General features: G+C 40.5%; 1 protein-coding gene across 6 annotated transcripts in view; it reads left to right on the forward strand.

Annotated features, from left to right (window-relative positions):
• GLDN (gliomedin) overlaps window positions 1-17,326 on the forward strand; it is a 73,901-nt gene that overhangs the window by 20,074 nt on the left and 36,501 nt on the right. For all 6 annotated transcript variants that reach the window (XM_067029253.1, XM_067029250.1, XM_067029251.1 and 3 more), the window contains exon 2: window positions 10,550-10,601. In XM_067029253.1, coding sequence (XP_066885354.1) covers window positions 10,550-10,601 — 52 coding nt within the window. The remainder of the gene's footprint in view (window positions 1-10,549; window positions 10,602-17,326) is intronic.

Raw genomic sequence — 17,326 nt, forward strand, 5'->3', positions numbered from 1 at the left:
ACTATACTATACTATACTATGCTATACTGTACTATTCTATACTATACTATACTATACTATACTATACTATACTATACTATAATATAATATAATATACTGATACTGGCACAGAAACAGACACATAGATCAGTGGAACAGAATTAAGATCTAAGAAATTAACCTACACATATATGGACAATTAATATATGACAGAGGAGCAGTAGAGAACATACAATGGAGAAAGACAGTCTCTTCAGTAAATATTGTTGTGAAAACTGGACAGCCATATACCCAAAAAAAAGAAGGAAGAAAGGAAGAAAGAAACTAGAGTACTATCTTATACCATACACAAAAATTAACTCAAAATAGATTAAAGACTTGAAAGAAAGACCTGAAACCATAACCATTACTAGAAGAAAACATAGGCAGTAACCTGATTGACATCAGTCTTAGCTATGTTTTTGTGGATCTTACTCTAAAGGCAAGGGAAACAAAAGCAAAAATAAACAAATGGGACCAAATCAAACTAAAAAGCTTCTGCACAGCAAAGGGAACCATCAACCAAACGAAGAACAATCTACTGAATGGTAGAAGTTATTTGCAAATCATATATCCGATAAGGGGTTATTATCCAAAATATATTTTAAAACTCCTACATCAACAACAACAAAAAACCTGATTCAAGAAATGGACACAGGATCTGAATAGACATTTTTCCAAAGAAGATATAGATATGGCCAACAGGCACATGAAAAAAATGTTCAACATCACTAGTTATCAGGGAAATACAAATCAAAACCACAATGAGATATCACCTCACACCTGTTAGAATGGCTATTATTGAAAATACAGGGAATAACAAATATTGGGGAGGATGTGGAGAAAAGGGAACCCTTATGCACTATTGGTGGGACTATAAATTGGTGTAGCCACTATGGAAATTAGTATGGAGATACCTCAAAAAATTAAAAATATAACTACCATATGACCCAGCTATTCCACTTCTGGGTATTTACCCGAAGAACACAAAAACACTAATTTCAAAAGATATATGCACCCCTTTGTTCATTGCAGCATTATTTACAATAGCCAAGATATGGAAACAACCTAAGTGCCCATTGATGAATGAATGGATAAAGAAGATGGAATGGAATACTATTCAGCCATAAAACATAATGAAGTCATGCCATTTGTGACAACATAGATGGACCTTGAGAGTATTATGCTAAGTGAAATTAGATGGAGAAAGACAAATACCATATGATTTCACTCAAGTGTGAAATCTCAAACAAAAAACCCAAGAAACAAAATAAAACAAACTCATAGACACAGAGAAGAGATTGGTGATTACCAGAGGGGAAGGAGGTTGGAGGGTTGGGTGAAAGTAGTCAACTGTATGTTGATGGATGGTAACTAGATTTATGGTAGTCTACTCTACTGTATACAGATGTTGAACTATAATACTGTACACCTGAAACAATTTTTTAAAAGGAAGAATTGAGTTGAATTGTAGGACACTAAGTAAATAAATAAATAAGCGGGACTCAACCCTGGGACAGGTTGAATCCCTAACATCAGGGAGGGGGCTGCAGGTGTTTGATTACAGTGAGGATGAATTTGTTTTTCATATGTTTATTGGTGATTTGAAATCATTGTGTGAGATTTTTTCATGTTTTAACTCATTTTTTAATTTGTTTTAAAAAAATTTTTTTTACTAATCTACAAATACCTTTTATATAGAAAAGCTATTTGCTTTTTGTGTATTACACATGTTGCAATATTTTTCCCTTAGTAATGATTATAACATTTATTGAGAACCTAAAACTTGCCAGGTACTATGCTAAGAGCTTTAGGTATGTGGGTCAAAAAAGTCCTTATCCTAGTAACAACCTTATGAGGTAGTTGCTATTATTATCATTATTATGATTATTCCCATTTTACAGCCAGGTCACTGAGGCTTAGAGAGCATCCTGTTCAAGGACATAGAGCCAGTGAGTGAAGGAATTGGCACTCAGATCAGACTTAGCTGTATCTGACTCCCAAAACTCATGTTCTTTACACCACATCGTTCAGCCCTGGGTGTTATCTTTTAATTCTGTTTGCTGGGGGTATTTTTGGTGGGGAGTATTTAAAATTTTCCATTTTTATGTAGTCAAATCTATAAAGTCCTTCATTTATGGGTTCTTCTTTTGCTTTTATGCTTAAAATGTTCTTTCCTACTTCAAGTCTCAAGATCAAATAGTTACCAATATTTTCTCATAGTTACATATAATTTCACTTGAAAGCTATTCCATTACATTTGCATGTGTTTAAAATACACAGAGATGGGCTTCCCTGGTGGCGCAGTGGTTGGGGGTCCGCCTGCCGATGCGGGGGACGCGGGTTCGTGCCCTGGTCCGGGAGGATCCCACGTGCCGCGGAGCGGCTGGGCCCGTGGGCCGTGGCCGCTGGGCCTGTGCGTCCGGAGCCTGTGCTCCGCGGCGGGAGAGGCCGCGGCGGTGAGAGGCCCGCGTACCGCAAAAAAAAAAAAAAAAAAAAAATACACAGAGATAGAAAGAGCTTTTCCCCTTTAAGAAACAACTGGCCAGAATAAATTGTAAAATTGCTGGGCTTGAAAATAGGCAATTCAATACAAAACAACTTCTTAAAGTTGGATTTGAGCTTAGTAACTTTGATTTTTAGCTACTACTTTTTCTTTTTTTTTTATGACTGGTGGAGAACTGTTTCAGGATGAGATGCATAGATAAAACATCATGTTGTCTCCATGTTTGAGTCTGTCTCCGACCTGGAGGAAGAAAGGTGTGAGCACAGGAGACAGTGGGAGAAGGCATTCTGAGCCTCCTCTGAGAGTGGCCCATCACTCCTGGTTCTGGAGCCAGGTCAGCATGTTAGCGTGAGGAGTCCAGGCTGTCAGCAGCTCCCAACTAACCAGGCGACAGGAGGAAATACAAAAGGACAGGCCATTCCTGAGAGGCAGCTGCTTGAACTGCGGACAGGACAAGGCTGAGAACTGGGGCTTGCTGGCACCTGAGGGGCTCCTGGTGGGAGAAGGGAGTGATTAGGAAGAGAGTTATAATACCAATCGAGGCTTATATTTAGTGGGTTAGGGCACTTATCAATTTATATCTGGCTATTTCTATAAATCCTACTCAGTTTTACATTTCGAAACTAGTAATCAGGCTTTGATTAAAATAGTATGAATTGATGATTTTTTAAAAAGCAGAATCAGCTGATTTACATTCAAATCATGACACAGTCATGTTTATGTAACACTAGTAAGAACACCCAAAAGTTGTTTTTATAGGGACTCCTTCATTTACTCCTCACAGCCACTCCCTGTGGTAAGTATTGCTATGAGTCCTGTTTTGTCATGGGGCTGGGGAGCTGCTCAGTCAACAAGAAACAAGTCACTCATCTCCTCCATCAGGTCAGACCTAAAGAAGGCCTCCAAGCATACCTGGGAATTGCTCCTTCAGGGACTTCTGTCATGCATCTTTAGGTGTCCCCAGGGTTAATAAATGTCACAGGGCTATTCCCCCGAGCCCTGATCCGAGCTGAAAGTAATTTTGCTGGGGACATTGGGTGAGGGCATTTGCTGGAACTGCCCCTTCCAATTGGGATTGCTGAGGAGGCCTGAGCCCAGCCTGAGCTGCTTCAACTTCTGTGACTCCCCAGGCTTTGTGTGCAAGAGGGCTGGCCAAGGCTGTGGGTAGACTCTAAACCAATACATGTTAAATATTTGTTCAGCATTTTATTAGAGAATCCAGGCAATTACTGAGGCAGGGTGAGAAAGAGGGTGATGGGAGGCAGCACCATCACTAGCAATTCAGTTCAGCCCTTGTAAGCTACTCAGGAAAATAAATGCCTTAGGGACAAGTAGTCTGAGACCCCTGCTCCTTGGAGGGCAGGCTGGTCTGCACCTCCATTCTGATCTACTTAGCAAATCACAAAGAGCTAGGGAATACCGTGTTTTCCTTATGGCATTGCATTTTCTTTGATGTTTGAGACTCCTTTTCATTCAGCACCCCAGTCTCTACCTGGCCAACTCAGCCCTAACCAGGTATTTCTACTTAAGACAGCAATGAAGTGTTTCTGTTATTTTCTGTTAACCATGTATCAGGGACCCTATAGAATAACCCTAGCATCTCCAAACTCCTATTTTCTAGGGATTAGTGGAGTGTTTGCCAAAAAGGTTATCTTAAGCAAACGGGCACAAAGAGAAACAGGTAACCACATGCTAGATGTTCGGTTCCCATATACTGCTGGTCAAAAAAGGAATAATATCTCTGGTTGAAGAGCACATTCCCCTCCCAATTGATTGAGTAGTCAATAATGAAGTATGTATTGAATATCTACTATGTGCTCAATGCCATTCTAATGCTGGCACAGGGACCAGATGAGTGAATGCGGTGTACAGGAAGAGTACGTTGTACAGTCCCTACCAGTAGGAGCCTATCTGGTTGAGGAGCCCGAAAAACATGACAGAGCGCGCCAACAAGCAGCCACGTGGTGATGCTGCTGGGCTGTAAAGGGGGCAGTTAGTGGGAATGGAAGTCTTTGGGGAAGACTTGTCAGGATTTAGCTGGGCTCCGAGGATACCAGTTTCAACTGACAAGTGCACTCGGCCCCAGGCCATTAGTGTGGGATGACCAGGGTTTGTTCACTTGCTACAAATGCCGAGACCTTTGGCTGATCATCCTGTGGGGCTGCAAGAAGAAGGTCGTGCCTCAGTATTTCACCCCGTACATAACAAACCCCACCTTCCCATTGGGGTTTGCAGGTTGTCATCACCATGTCTTGGTCCCAGTGTGAATTCCTGCCTTTCAGAGGGATGAGTCCAGGGTAGGTCACTGCAGCTTCAGACCCCATGAGGGAGTCCGCCAATACCTGTGGTCTAACCCTCCAGCAGCTGGGCCAATGCATTCATAGCTCAATGTTTTCTAAAGGATCATTTGCATACACAAAATAACAGCAATTTGCATAATTAAGGAGCACTATAAATGGTATTCAAGTTGTCTAAGAAAATGGAATTTATGTTACAAAATAGGCCAGATCTGAAAGGTGACTTGGAATTTAAACATTGTTTCCCCCAGCAAACCAGAACCTGTACTTGGGGAACTTCAGAGAAGCCATGACAGGACACATTATTTTAGCAATACGTAAACTGGTGATGACAGGCAGGTTTGCTCCCTTACTTTTTCGTGAATCAGTCCTGAGAGTAAAAGGTGAGAGGAAGGGAGTTCAAGAGGGAGGCCAGCCAACCACCTGAGGTTTTGTGTTCTGATGAGCAGTGACCACACACGGCATTTAACTCTATTCATTCTGATGAGAAACACTTTTGATTAAACCATTCTCTTTTGCACAGAGGAGATTTCTTGAAGTTGATGCATAATCAGCTGGTAAAAATCTAATATCTTGTTCACATTCAAAGTAAACTAAAGCAAAAATTTGCATTCCCTGTTGAATTTCAGACAATTCCTTTTGCAAAGGCTAAATGGTCTGAAAAGGTAGAAGGAGGGGTGGGGGGACAGGACTCTATTCTGGAACCAGCTAGGGGAGGCTGAGCCAGCTACTTCACTTGCTTTCTTTGGACCTCAGCTTTCTTATCCCTCCTCCCCTGACTCTAGGTCTCCAGGTGTCCCTCCCCACTTCCTCCCCTGATTCCTCCTGGGAGCAGAATTTGAAATCATCTATCTAGTCCAACCCTCTCATTTTACAGATAAGTTAACCCAGAGTAGCTTCATTCCATTTGTTTTTTTATTTGGAGGGTTAGCAATTTATGTGGGAAAAAGAAAAATCTTACGACTAATGAACAATTTGAAAGTCACTAGACAGCTGCTCTAGTTCATTCTATGTTCATTTGTCTAGAAGCAACAGAGATCTGTCCAAATTATTCCAAGTGATGGGGGTTATTGTAAAGGAATGATATTTGGATTCCCAGGGAAAGCTGGATCATTAGACCCATCTTTTGCGTTCATATAATACTTGCATGCTCTCTTCTCTCTCTCTGAATTATTAAAAGCATAGTAAAATAAAATTCACCCATAATCCCAACATATCTTTTAAAACAATATAAACAAGAAATGAAAATCCCCCTTTTATCTCCTAGTCTCAGTCTCCAGGAGAAAAAAAATCTGTTAATGGTTTGGTTCATGAGCCTTCCAACTTTTCTCTGCGCTTATCCAGACATATGTAAATATTCTTTTTCAACCTAAAAGTTGTATTGTGTTATACAGCTTGGGCTGCACCTTGCTTTTATCACTTAACAGTATGCCAAGGCCATCTTTCCAGATTAGTACATATAGATCTACTTCATTCTTTCTCATATGTTTAACAAGTGCCTTACTGATGAACATTTAGATTTTTTGCATGCGTTTGCCATCACAATGTTGCAATAAGCATTCTTGCCCAGATATCCTTGTATAAGCTTCCTGCAAGTGAGATTCCCAGTTCATAGCATTTTCTTTCTCATAGAGGCTGCCAAATTAGTCCCATCTATTTTTAGTTTGATTTAGAGCCAGCTCAAGCCATCTGATGCCAGATTAGCAAGAAGTCCATTACTTTTCTTCAGGGGCCCCTTCCTTGCCCATGAATTTCCTAAGATCCCATGAGTTCTACTAATCCAGTGAGACCAGTTCTGTATCCAGAGAGAAAACTGGAAGGTCTGGTCAGGCCACTAATAGACAGCCATTTTGGCTGTCATTTCTCCCATTGCTGCCATATGTCGTCAAAGATGAAAACAAGTCCCCATGCCTTATAAGGCATGGCAAAGACCAGTGATGATGGCCAGTGTGATTGGAGCAGAGCAATGGGGGAGAGCAGGGGAAGATGGCCTGGAGAAGGGGCAGGGCCATGTCCTGGATGGGTCCTGCCTGACACCCCCAGGACAATGAGCTCTAAGGCCTCTTGCAGCTTCACTGTTCTCAAATCCTAAATCAAGATCTAGGAAGCCTTGTATACCAAATATGACTCCTTAATTTGACAAGCTAGATTTTGTGACTTTCAATTTTGAATTTTCTTATTTTCATCCAAACTCTTAATCATTATTATCAGGAAAAAAAAAGTTTCTGGTTTTCTTATGGCCATACCTTTTCATACCATGTTTTACCTTGATACAATCTTATATAGACCATGTTTGTTAAAAGAATATTCCCGAGTGAAGATAAACACAATTTACTGGTAAATATCTAAATTAACTTTTAGCATATAAATGAAGCCAAAAGATTAGGAAATGAAAACTCCTTCTTCATCATTTTTTATAGAAGCTGTGCCAACTGCAGACCAGTGATGAGCATAAAAGAGAGAAAGGTTAATTTTCCCTATTGATGCTTCTGTTGTTTCTAACTACTCCTTCTGCTGTGATCCCCCAGGCAACAAATGAAGCATTGTGAAGCCTCTAATGGTCCTCTCAATGGACAATTATATACATTTTTTTTAAGAAGATAAATTTTGTAGTGCAGCTGATTGCATTAATTTATGAGCATGACTAAACACAGTGAATCGAAATTTCTTCTGGTTACGTTGAGATACTCATCAGAGCCATAATAGAAAGTGCAGTAAACCTGGAATCAGGAAACCTGGAGCTGAGCCTGGCTTTTCCAAGAGCAAGCTGTGTGACCTTGAATAAATGACCTCACCTCGCTAAGCCTCTCTGTTGCTATCTGTACAAAAGGGAGAGTTTCACAGCCCAGTATACTTCAGCTCAGGGAGTGGTTGTGGCTGGTAGGGAAGGGTGTGTTTTGGGAGCAGCACCTGGGATGCTCTAAAGCCTTGCTTAGCGGAAGGTGGTGTATACATGTTTGTTTTATTATTCATCTTTAAACTGTTGGCACACCTTTCATATTTTTGTGATGTGTATGATATATTTCACAATAAATTTCTAAAGCAGTCAATAAGCACCTGCTGACACACTTTACAAAAAGTAAATACCGTACAAGTTTCCCTCTGGATCTCCTAGTAAACAAAATAAACCTAGGTAGAAGACAAAACAAATTTTCCCTTCAAATCAAAACATGTTCTTTTTACAAAGAGTTTAATTGAGAGAGAAATCAGCGAAAATTTTGAATAAAACAGAAGGGCGAATCATACTTAGTATAGCTCCCTCTGACCCTGGCTCTCTACTGCTCCTTACTTGAGGAAGCGTTTTTAGGTTTCAGTTCTCCTTCTTAGGTTTCTCTCCAGAAATAGTCTAGAAAGTCAAAGACAAAGAGAGAATCTGGAAAGCAGCAAGAGAGAAGCATAAAGTAGCATTTTCGTATGTACTACTCTTTTATATAAATGAAAGGATACTATACATACTGCTCTGTACCTTGTACTTTTTCATTTATCTTGGAGATCTTTCAATATCAGCTTTATGGATTTAAATTTACTCTTTTTCACCATATTTCCTTATGTGAATATGCTACAATTTCTCTAACCAGACCTCACTGATAATTATTTAGGTTGTTTCTAGTTTTTGCTTTTGCCCACATTTTTGCAACAACCATCTTTGTACTTACATCTTCTCATGCATATATGAGTGTATATGTAGAATAAATCTCAAAGTGTAATTGATGAGTCAAAATGTAGATCCATTTAAATTTTAGTAGATATTGTCAAAATGCCCTCCAAAGAGGCAGTATCCCTTTACATTTCCATCAACACAATATGAGAGTGCTACTTTCCTGACACCCTTGTGAGAAGTGCTGTTATTCTTTTTATTAGCAAACCTAAGAAGTAAAAATAGTATTTCATAATTTGATGTTTTTCTTCAACTGTAAGTGAAGATAAGGCACTATTTTTTTTCTTTGAACTTTCTGCCTGGGTCCAATGCCCATTTTCCTTTGTTTTTGTTTTTTTTCCCTTTACTTATTGCTTTGTAACAGCTCTTAATATACAAGCCCTTTGCAATTATTTTTCTAAGTTTGTGTTTCTCCTTTGTTATTGTTTGTAGTATTTTACCTCTTGCAGAAATTTTTAATTATTAGACAGTTGAATTTATCACATTTTTCCTATATAGAGCATGAGGGTTGTTTCTTTCTTAGAAAAGTCTTTCCTACTCTAATACCATTATAAATTTTTTTCCCAAGGTTTCCTTCAGTATTTTCACTAGTTTGTTTTTAACTTATAATTTTCTGATTAATGGGGCTCACTTAACTTGTTTAGTGTAAGGAGTGAAATAGGGATCCATCTTTTTTATTTTTCCCCACATTTCTATCCAGCTGTCTCAACTCCATTTCCCAACTAATAATCTTTCTTCCCACAGTTTTGAAATGCCACATTATTTGGGTCTAAAAATTGTTCTATGTATAAATTTGAAATTCTTGGATGGTAAATTGATAAATTAACTAAGTCATTCCAGGCATATCCAAGGAACCATCAAAACAGTAGCATAAATAGAGTTTGTTTATCATATGCCGGGCCCTGTTGTAAGAGTATTGCATGTATTCACTCATTCATCCACATAACCATGCTTTAAGTAAGGTAGGTACTGTTAACTCCATGTACAGACAAGGACACTGCAGCACAGAGAGGTTAAGTAACTTTCCCAAGGTCACACTGCTTGTGAATGGCAAAGCCATGATTAGAACACAAGCAGTTTGACTTCAGGATTCATGCCTCTATCTGCACTCTCTGCTCCCTCCACAAAACAGAAAACATTTTTGTGTGTGCTTCCTACCTGCCAGGCACTGTTCTAAGAGCTTCACTTAAGCGTCACAACAATCCTAAGATGTAAGTACTACAAATAGCCCCATTTTACAGATGAGCAAACTGAGGCAGAGTGGAACTAGAGAACAGAAAGAGAGGGGGGAATGATGTGAGCTGAGGCCAAAGAAGGAGGAATTTTGCTGTATCTTTAGAGCAGCAAGGAGTCACAAAAATATTTGAAGCAGGGCTGACCTGATCAGATTTGGGTTTTGTGAAGCTCATTAGCAGCAGCGTGGAAAATGGTTGTGGGGAGGAGTGTAAAGTGATGTGTGGAAACCAGATGTCAGGATGGTACCACAATGCAGTGACCGTGTATTCCAGGTGGACATCCAATGGCAAGTAGGCAGTGTCCACATGGCATGAGAATCACTCCTCTAAGGGCAGTTTCCACATGCCAGACATGGAGCTGCCTAACCCTCAAAACAGCTACTCACATAATCTACAATTTCAGAGGAAACCAAAGTGTCAAGGAGTTAAGTACCTCACCCGTACTTGCTCAGATAAAGTGTTTGCTAAGCTAAGTGTTTGCTAAGCTCACCAGCCCTCTTTATTCAGACCCACAGATTGAGCCCTTCAGACATTGGGGGAGCCAGTCTGGATGTAGATTTGGTGATTCCTTCCCCATCCTCGGCCTTCTCAGAGTTTGGTAGATATCAAGGAGATTCTGTTGACAATGTTGATAGATGAGCTGCAGATATAAAAAAATCTTTAGATCTTTTAAGAGTTTCTTTTCAGTTTTAGATTAACGTTTCCTTGGACTTCTACATATTCTCCTGAAGTTATTTTGTAAATTTTTATAATTGCTTTCTGCTTGTCTGAATAAAGGGCAAGTTCAGGGTCCACTGCCTACTGTACCGCTATTAATGGTCCTCTCTTCCTGCAGATCCGAGTGATGGTGGACCTGTGCAACAGCACCAGGGGTATCTGCCTGACAGGTAGGCTGGCCGAGCACTGACCAAGAGCAGCTTAACGCGGGAAACACATATGCTGGCCAAAGGGCTGGGGCAGAATGAACACCTAGGAACTCCTTAGGTTATAAAAATATATGTTGGTTTACTTGTATACCAGATGTTTTCAATGGGCTGAAAATCAATAGTAATATAATTTTGAAAAATAATAATATTTTTGGTATTGCCATAGAAATACAGCCATGGAAAATAACTAGGTCTTGGGTAATTAGAAATGTGTGGTACCCTGAACTGAGACCATTGATGTTTTCCTTATTTCCATTAGTTTGTTAAATGGGAAAAGAAAGGAAAAAGACCTTGCTAAATAGTAGAGAGCTCTTACCAGAAGTAATTATTTCCCTATATCATACATATAGCTTGAATGGGAAGCTCTAGATGCAAACCCCTAATTAGTTAAGAAAATACTTTTTATGAAGAGTGCTTTGTGTGGTGTCTACTATGTGCTGGGTGGGACTGGAGGTTGGTCATACTCTGTCCCTCTCCACTCAATGAGTCAACCATTCCCCTGGGACTTCCCTGGCAGTCCAGTGGTTAAGACTGTGCTTCCACTGCAGGGGGTACGGGTTCAATCTCTGGTCAAGGAATTAAGATCTTGAGCAGACAAAAGAAAACAAGAAAAAAGACCACTCTCCTCTTCCCCTGCCCCATCCACCAGCCATTCCAGCTCCTAAGGCTTGATGTGCCTTGAGGTTAATTCCCTCTCTCCTTTCTACTTGTCCTTGATTCATTGAGTGGAGGGGGACAGACTATGACCAACCTCCAGTCCCACCCAGCACATAGTAGGCACCACACGAAGCACTCTTCATAAAAAGTATTTTCGGGCTTCCCTGGTGGCGCAGTGGTTGAGAGTCCACCTGCCAATGCAGGGGACACGGGTTCATGCCCCGGTCCGGGAAGATCCCACATGCCACGGAGCGGTTGGGCCCATGAGCTATGGCCGCTGAGCCTGCGCGTCCGAGCCTGTGCTCCGCAACGGGAGAGGCCACAACAGTGAGAGGCCCTCCTAGCACAAAAAAATAAAATAAAATAAAAAGTATTTTCTTAACTAATTCCTCAGTCACCCAGTTCATCACCCTCTGTCCCAGCCAGGCACTAACCAGGCCCAAGGATGGGCCTATGGTGCCTGATTTCAGACACTGCATTTCCTGCCTCTGAGTGGGGGGTGGGGGGGGTGTAGCATTTTGAGGAAACAGAGGGAAATTATTTTTGCATTAAACGTGTATTATGGAGAGGTCCACATCCAGAGGGCAGAGTGGGAAGACCCTGAGCTCACTCCCTCCCATGGACACACCGAAACTACAATTACTTATAGAACAACTATCTCTGAGAACCACCTGAAGACTAGCAGAACAGATTTTCTAAACTAAGAACAGAAAGCAAAGGACGCAGTGAGACAGGCAGGAGTGGCAGTGACACAGTCTAGTCCAACCCACACCCTCAGTGCAGCAACCCACACACAGGAGGGATTCACAGCCACAGAGATTCCCCCTGAGGAGCAAGGGCTACAAGCCCCACATCAGGCTCCCTAGCCTGGGGGATCTGTACTAGGAAGACAAGCCCCCATAATGCCTGGCTTTGCAAACCAGTAAGGTTTACGTTTAGGAGAGTGGAAGGGCTGTGGGAGATTGAGACGCTCCTGAGGGTCTTGCACACACATTCACTCACTCTGACTCCCAGCACAGAGGCAGCAGCTTGAAGAGTGCTTGGCTCACATGAGAAGGAGACTCATTGATGAATTTTAAGGCATGTGCTGGATGGGCAGGGATCTGGAGGAGCTTGTTCTGGGGATGGAACCAATGGCAGGCACCATTTCTGTCACTGTCCATCAACCTAACACTGTGTGCCCCACCCTGACTTTCCCCTGAGGACCCACTCCAGCTGGTCCCTCCAAAACACTTTCTGCCCTGCCCTGACCGCTGGGCAGCCTTGGCGGGCACCGGCACCATTCCAAAGTGGCTCCTACTCCAGGGGGCCAGCCCTGCACCACAGGGCACCCACAATAATCCCAGACTGGCCTCGAAGTCAGTTGCACTGAAGGCCAGCCCCATACATCAGCATGCCCACAGCAGTGCTCTGGTGACCCGGGGGGATTGCACCACTGAGCCCCACAGGACACCTTTCAAATAAGGCCACTCTTCCAACACTAGGAGATGTAGCCAACATCCCTAATACATAGAAACAAACACAGAGAGTTAGGCAAAATAAAGAGACAAAGGAATACCTTCCAAATGAAAAAAACAAGACAAAACATCAGAAAAGGAACTAAATTAAACAGAGATAAGCAATTTATAAGATAAAGAGTTCAAAGTAATAGTCATAAAGATGCCCACTGACTCTAGAGAACAATTGATGAACTCAGTGAGAATTTCAACAAAGAGGAAGAAAATATAAAGAAGAACCAATCAGAACTGAAGGATACAATAATTGAAATGAAAAATACACTAGAATGAATCCATAGCAGGTTAGAGGATGCTGAACAGATCAGCAATCTGGAAGACAGAATAGTGAAAATCACCTAATCAAAACAGTGAAAAGAAAAAAGAATTTTAAACAATGAGATAATTTAAGGGACCTCTGGGTGAAGCATACTAACATTTGAATTACAGGGGTCCCAGAAGAAGAAGAAGAGAGAGAGAGAAAGGGACAGAAAACCTACTTGAAGAAATAATATCTGAAAACTTCCCTAACTTGGCAAAGGAAACAGACATCCAAGTCCAAGAAGCAGAGGGAATCCCCAAAAAGATGAACCCAAAGAGGCCCACACCAAGACACATTATAATTAAAATGTCAAAAGTTAAAGAATCTTATAAGCAGCAATAAAAAACTAGTTATGTACAAGGAAACCCCCATAAGACTATCAGCTGATTTTTCAGCAGAAACTTTATAGCCAGAAGGAAGTGCCATGATATACTGAAAGTACTGAAAGGAAAAAATTTACAACCAAAAATACTTTATCCAACAAGGTTATCATTCAGAATTAAAGGAGACATAAAGAGTTTCCCGGACAAGCAAAAGCTTGTAAAGGAATTCATTACCACTAAAGAGGCCTTACAAGAAATGTTAAAAGGGCTTCTTTAAATGGAAAAGAAAAGGCCATAATTAGAAATAAGAAAGTTATGAAAGAAAAAAATTTCAGTGGTAAAGGCAAACATATAGTAAAGGTAGTGGATCAACTACCTAGAAAGCGAATATTAAGGTTAAAAGGCAAAAGTTGTAAAATATATCTAAAATAATTTGTTAAGAGATACACAGAAAGATGTAACATATGATGCCAAAGACATAAAATGAAGGGAGGGGAAGTAAAAATGTAGTGCTTTTAAAATGTGCTCAAACTTCAGTTACCTTCAACTTAAAATAGACTACTATAACATAAGTTGTTATATATGAACCTCTAACTAAGGAGATAAAAGACCTGTTCTCAGAAAACTACAAAACACTGATGAAAGAAACTGAAGATGGCACAAACAGATGGAAAGATATATTGTATTCACTGACTGGAAGAATTAATATTGTTAAAATTAAAATGACTATACTACCCAAGGCAATCTACAGAGTCAACAAAATCCCTATCAAAATGCCAATGTTATTTTTCACAGAACTGAAACAAATAATCCGAAAATTTGTGTAAAACCACAAAAACCCCAAATAGCCAAAGCAATCTTAAGGAAGAAGAACAAAGAACTTGGAACTTCCTGATTTCAAACACTATTACCATGATATAGTGATCAAAACTATGGTTGTGGCACAGAAACAGCCACATAGATCAATGGAACAGAATAGAGAGTCTAGAAATAAACCCATGCTTATATGGTCAATTAATTTATGATAAGGAAGCCAATAACAGACAGTGGAGAAAAGACAGTCTCTTCAATAAAACGGTGTTGGGGAAAATGGACAGCCACATACAAAAGAATGAAAAAGGACCACTTTCTTATACCATATGCAAAAATAAACCCAATATGGATTAATGACTTAAATGTAAGAAGAAAACAGGTAGTACACTCTTTGACATCAGTCTTAGCAATATTTTTTTGGCTCTGTCTCCTCAGGCAAGGGCAACAAAAGCAAAAATAAACAAATGGGACAACATAAAAATCTTTTGCACAGCAAAGGAAACCATCAACAGAACGAAAAGGCAACCAAACAAATGGGAGAAGATATTTGCAACTGATGTATCTGTTAAGGGGTTAATATCCAAAATATATAAAAAACTCAAACAACTCAATATCAAAAAAACAAACAATTCAATTAACAAATGGGTAGAGGACATGAATAGACATTTTTCTGAGGAAGACATACAGAGGACCAATGGACACGTGAAAAGATGCTCAACTTCACTAATCATCAAGGAAATGCAATTCAAAACCACAATGAGATATCACCTCACTCCTGTTACAATGACTGGTATCGAAAAGACAACTAAAAACAAGTGTCAAGGAGGTGGGGAAAAGGGGACTCTTATGCCCTGTTGGTGAGATTATAAATTGGTGCAGCCACTATGGAAAACAGTATGGAAGTTCCTCAAAGATTAAAAATAGAACTACCATATGATCCAGCAATTCTGCATCTGAGTATTTATCTGAAGAAAACAAAAAACTAATTAGAAAAGATATATGCACCCCTATGTTCATTGCAGCCTTATTTACAATATCCAAAATATGAAAGCAACCTAAGTGCCCATTGATAGATGAATGGTTAAAGAAGATGTGGTATATATATACAATGGAATATTACTCAGCCATTAAAAAGAATGAAATTTTGCCATTTGCAGCAAAATGGATGGACCTAGAGGGTAATATGCTAAGTGAAATAAATCTGACAGAGCAAGACAAATATTGTATTATTTCACTTATATGTGGAAACTAGAAAACAAAACAAATGAACAAACATAAAACAGAAACAGACTCACAGATATAGAGAACAAACAGGGAGGAAAGGGGTGTTGGGGGTAAGTGAAATAAGTGAGGGAGATTAAGGGGTACAAACTTCCAGTTGTAAAATAAATGAGTCATGGGGATGTAGTGTCCAGCATAGGGAATATAGTCAATATTATTGCAGTAACTTTGTACTGTGACAAATTACTAGACTTATGGTCATCAATTTATAATGTATATAAATGTTGAATCACTATGTAGTGTACCTGAAACTAATATAATATTGTAGGTCAACTCTACTTCAAAAAAAGAAAGAAAAAATCCTTTTACGGAGTAAATGCACAGTTCTCATGGACTTTAAAGATAACCACAAGACTTTGAAGCCATCTGAAGTTTGTGTTGGATCTCCTCAGTCTATGGCCCCAGGCTCTGGGGAGGTCCTGGTCACTTTACAGTGCACAGTGTGTGTGGAGTTGTAAGAAACCTCTTCTGCAATATTCTCCCCAGTACCTCTCGTTACCTGCCGTGTGTTAGGAGCTCTGGTTTAGTCTGTTGAATGACTAAATCTGTGATTTAAGTAAGTGATTAATGGGAGTGGTGGGCTGGTAAGAAAGATGCTTCTCTGAGGAACCCTGTGTCCAAGTTAGACTCTTGATCGCTTAGTTTAGCCTCAGAGAGAAAAGCCATAATGCTGTGGCTTCTTAGAAAATGCTAATTGAGTTACTCAAGTCACATTTCAGCCCTCAAAGAAAATTAAATATCTCCAGAACAGCTTGATCCTTTACTCTGAAACCCTTGTGAAGGCTTAAGCACCTTTCTTCCATCTCCGGGAGTCCCTTTTCAGCATTCCCGTGTGTGACAGTAATGAGTGCTAGAGAAATCCTCAAATGGATGGAATTACAGGCACAAAAGCCCTGTTGAGAGGCACAGGAAAAGCCTCTTTCTTTCTGATTTTTATAGTGATAGAATGAGAGCCAAGCTATTCAGTGAACGTGGGCTGGAGCTATTGAGACCACTTAGGAGAGACTGGCGGGATTGCATCTATTCTGGAAATGGGTTGAGGAGGTTATTCTTTGGCACCTAAAAATGCTTTTCAAATGCCAGCCCCTTCATTTTTCATGATAGCTTGTAATTGGACCTCCATTTACACAGAAAGCCCTTCAATTAAAACTTAGGTGTGAAAACTGCAAGTTGCAAGACAAGGAGGTACCTAGGGATAGGCCAAGCTGCCTGGATTGGGGGCGGGGAGGTGACAGGACCCAGGACTGAACTGGGGAACTTTGGGGATAGGGCCAGAGAGCCTTGGTCCAGAGCTCCCAGAAAATGCCTTTAGGAAGGATTGCCAGGGCAGACCCTGGGCTTGGAGCCTGAGAACAAGATCTAGCTCCACACTAGATTCATCTTTTAAAAAGCAGGTGCATGTGACTTGAGGCTAGTCCAGCTGTGACCATGAAACCCCATTCCTGTCCCTTTCCCAGGACTCAGCTGTGGTTGCTCTGGGGACAAAGACAGATGCCGTGTAGTTTTGTACAGCTGGTGACATCTCAGGTGAATAGTGAGGGCAGTTCACTAGCTAGAGTAGTCTGGGGTTTTTGCTAGTACAGAGTTTGTCAAATGACATGTGGTTTTCTGGATGCATCTTACCCCTGAGCCCAGATTTCCTTGGGACCTCAGAAGCATATCTTCTGGAAGAGCAGGTATGTTGAAGAAGGCAGGTCTTGGGTAATTCTTCACCTCCAGTGGCCTCCACATAGCGGCTTGTTGGAAAATCTCTAAACCATAATATTGCTGAACTGTTTGTTGCAACAGAGTTGCTTG

This window comes from Kogia breviceps, chromosome 3 (genome assembly GCF_026419965.1).
Source record: "Kogia breviceps isolate mKogBre1 chromosome 3, mKogBre1 haplotype 1, whole genome shotgun sequence".
NCBI lineage: Eukaryota > Metazoa > Chordata > Mammalia > Artiodactyla > Physeteridae > Kogia > Kogia breviceps.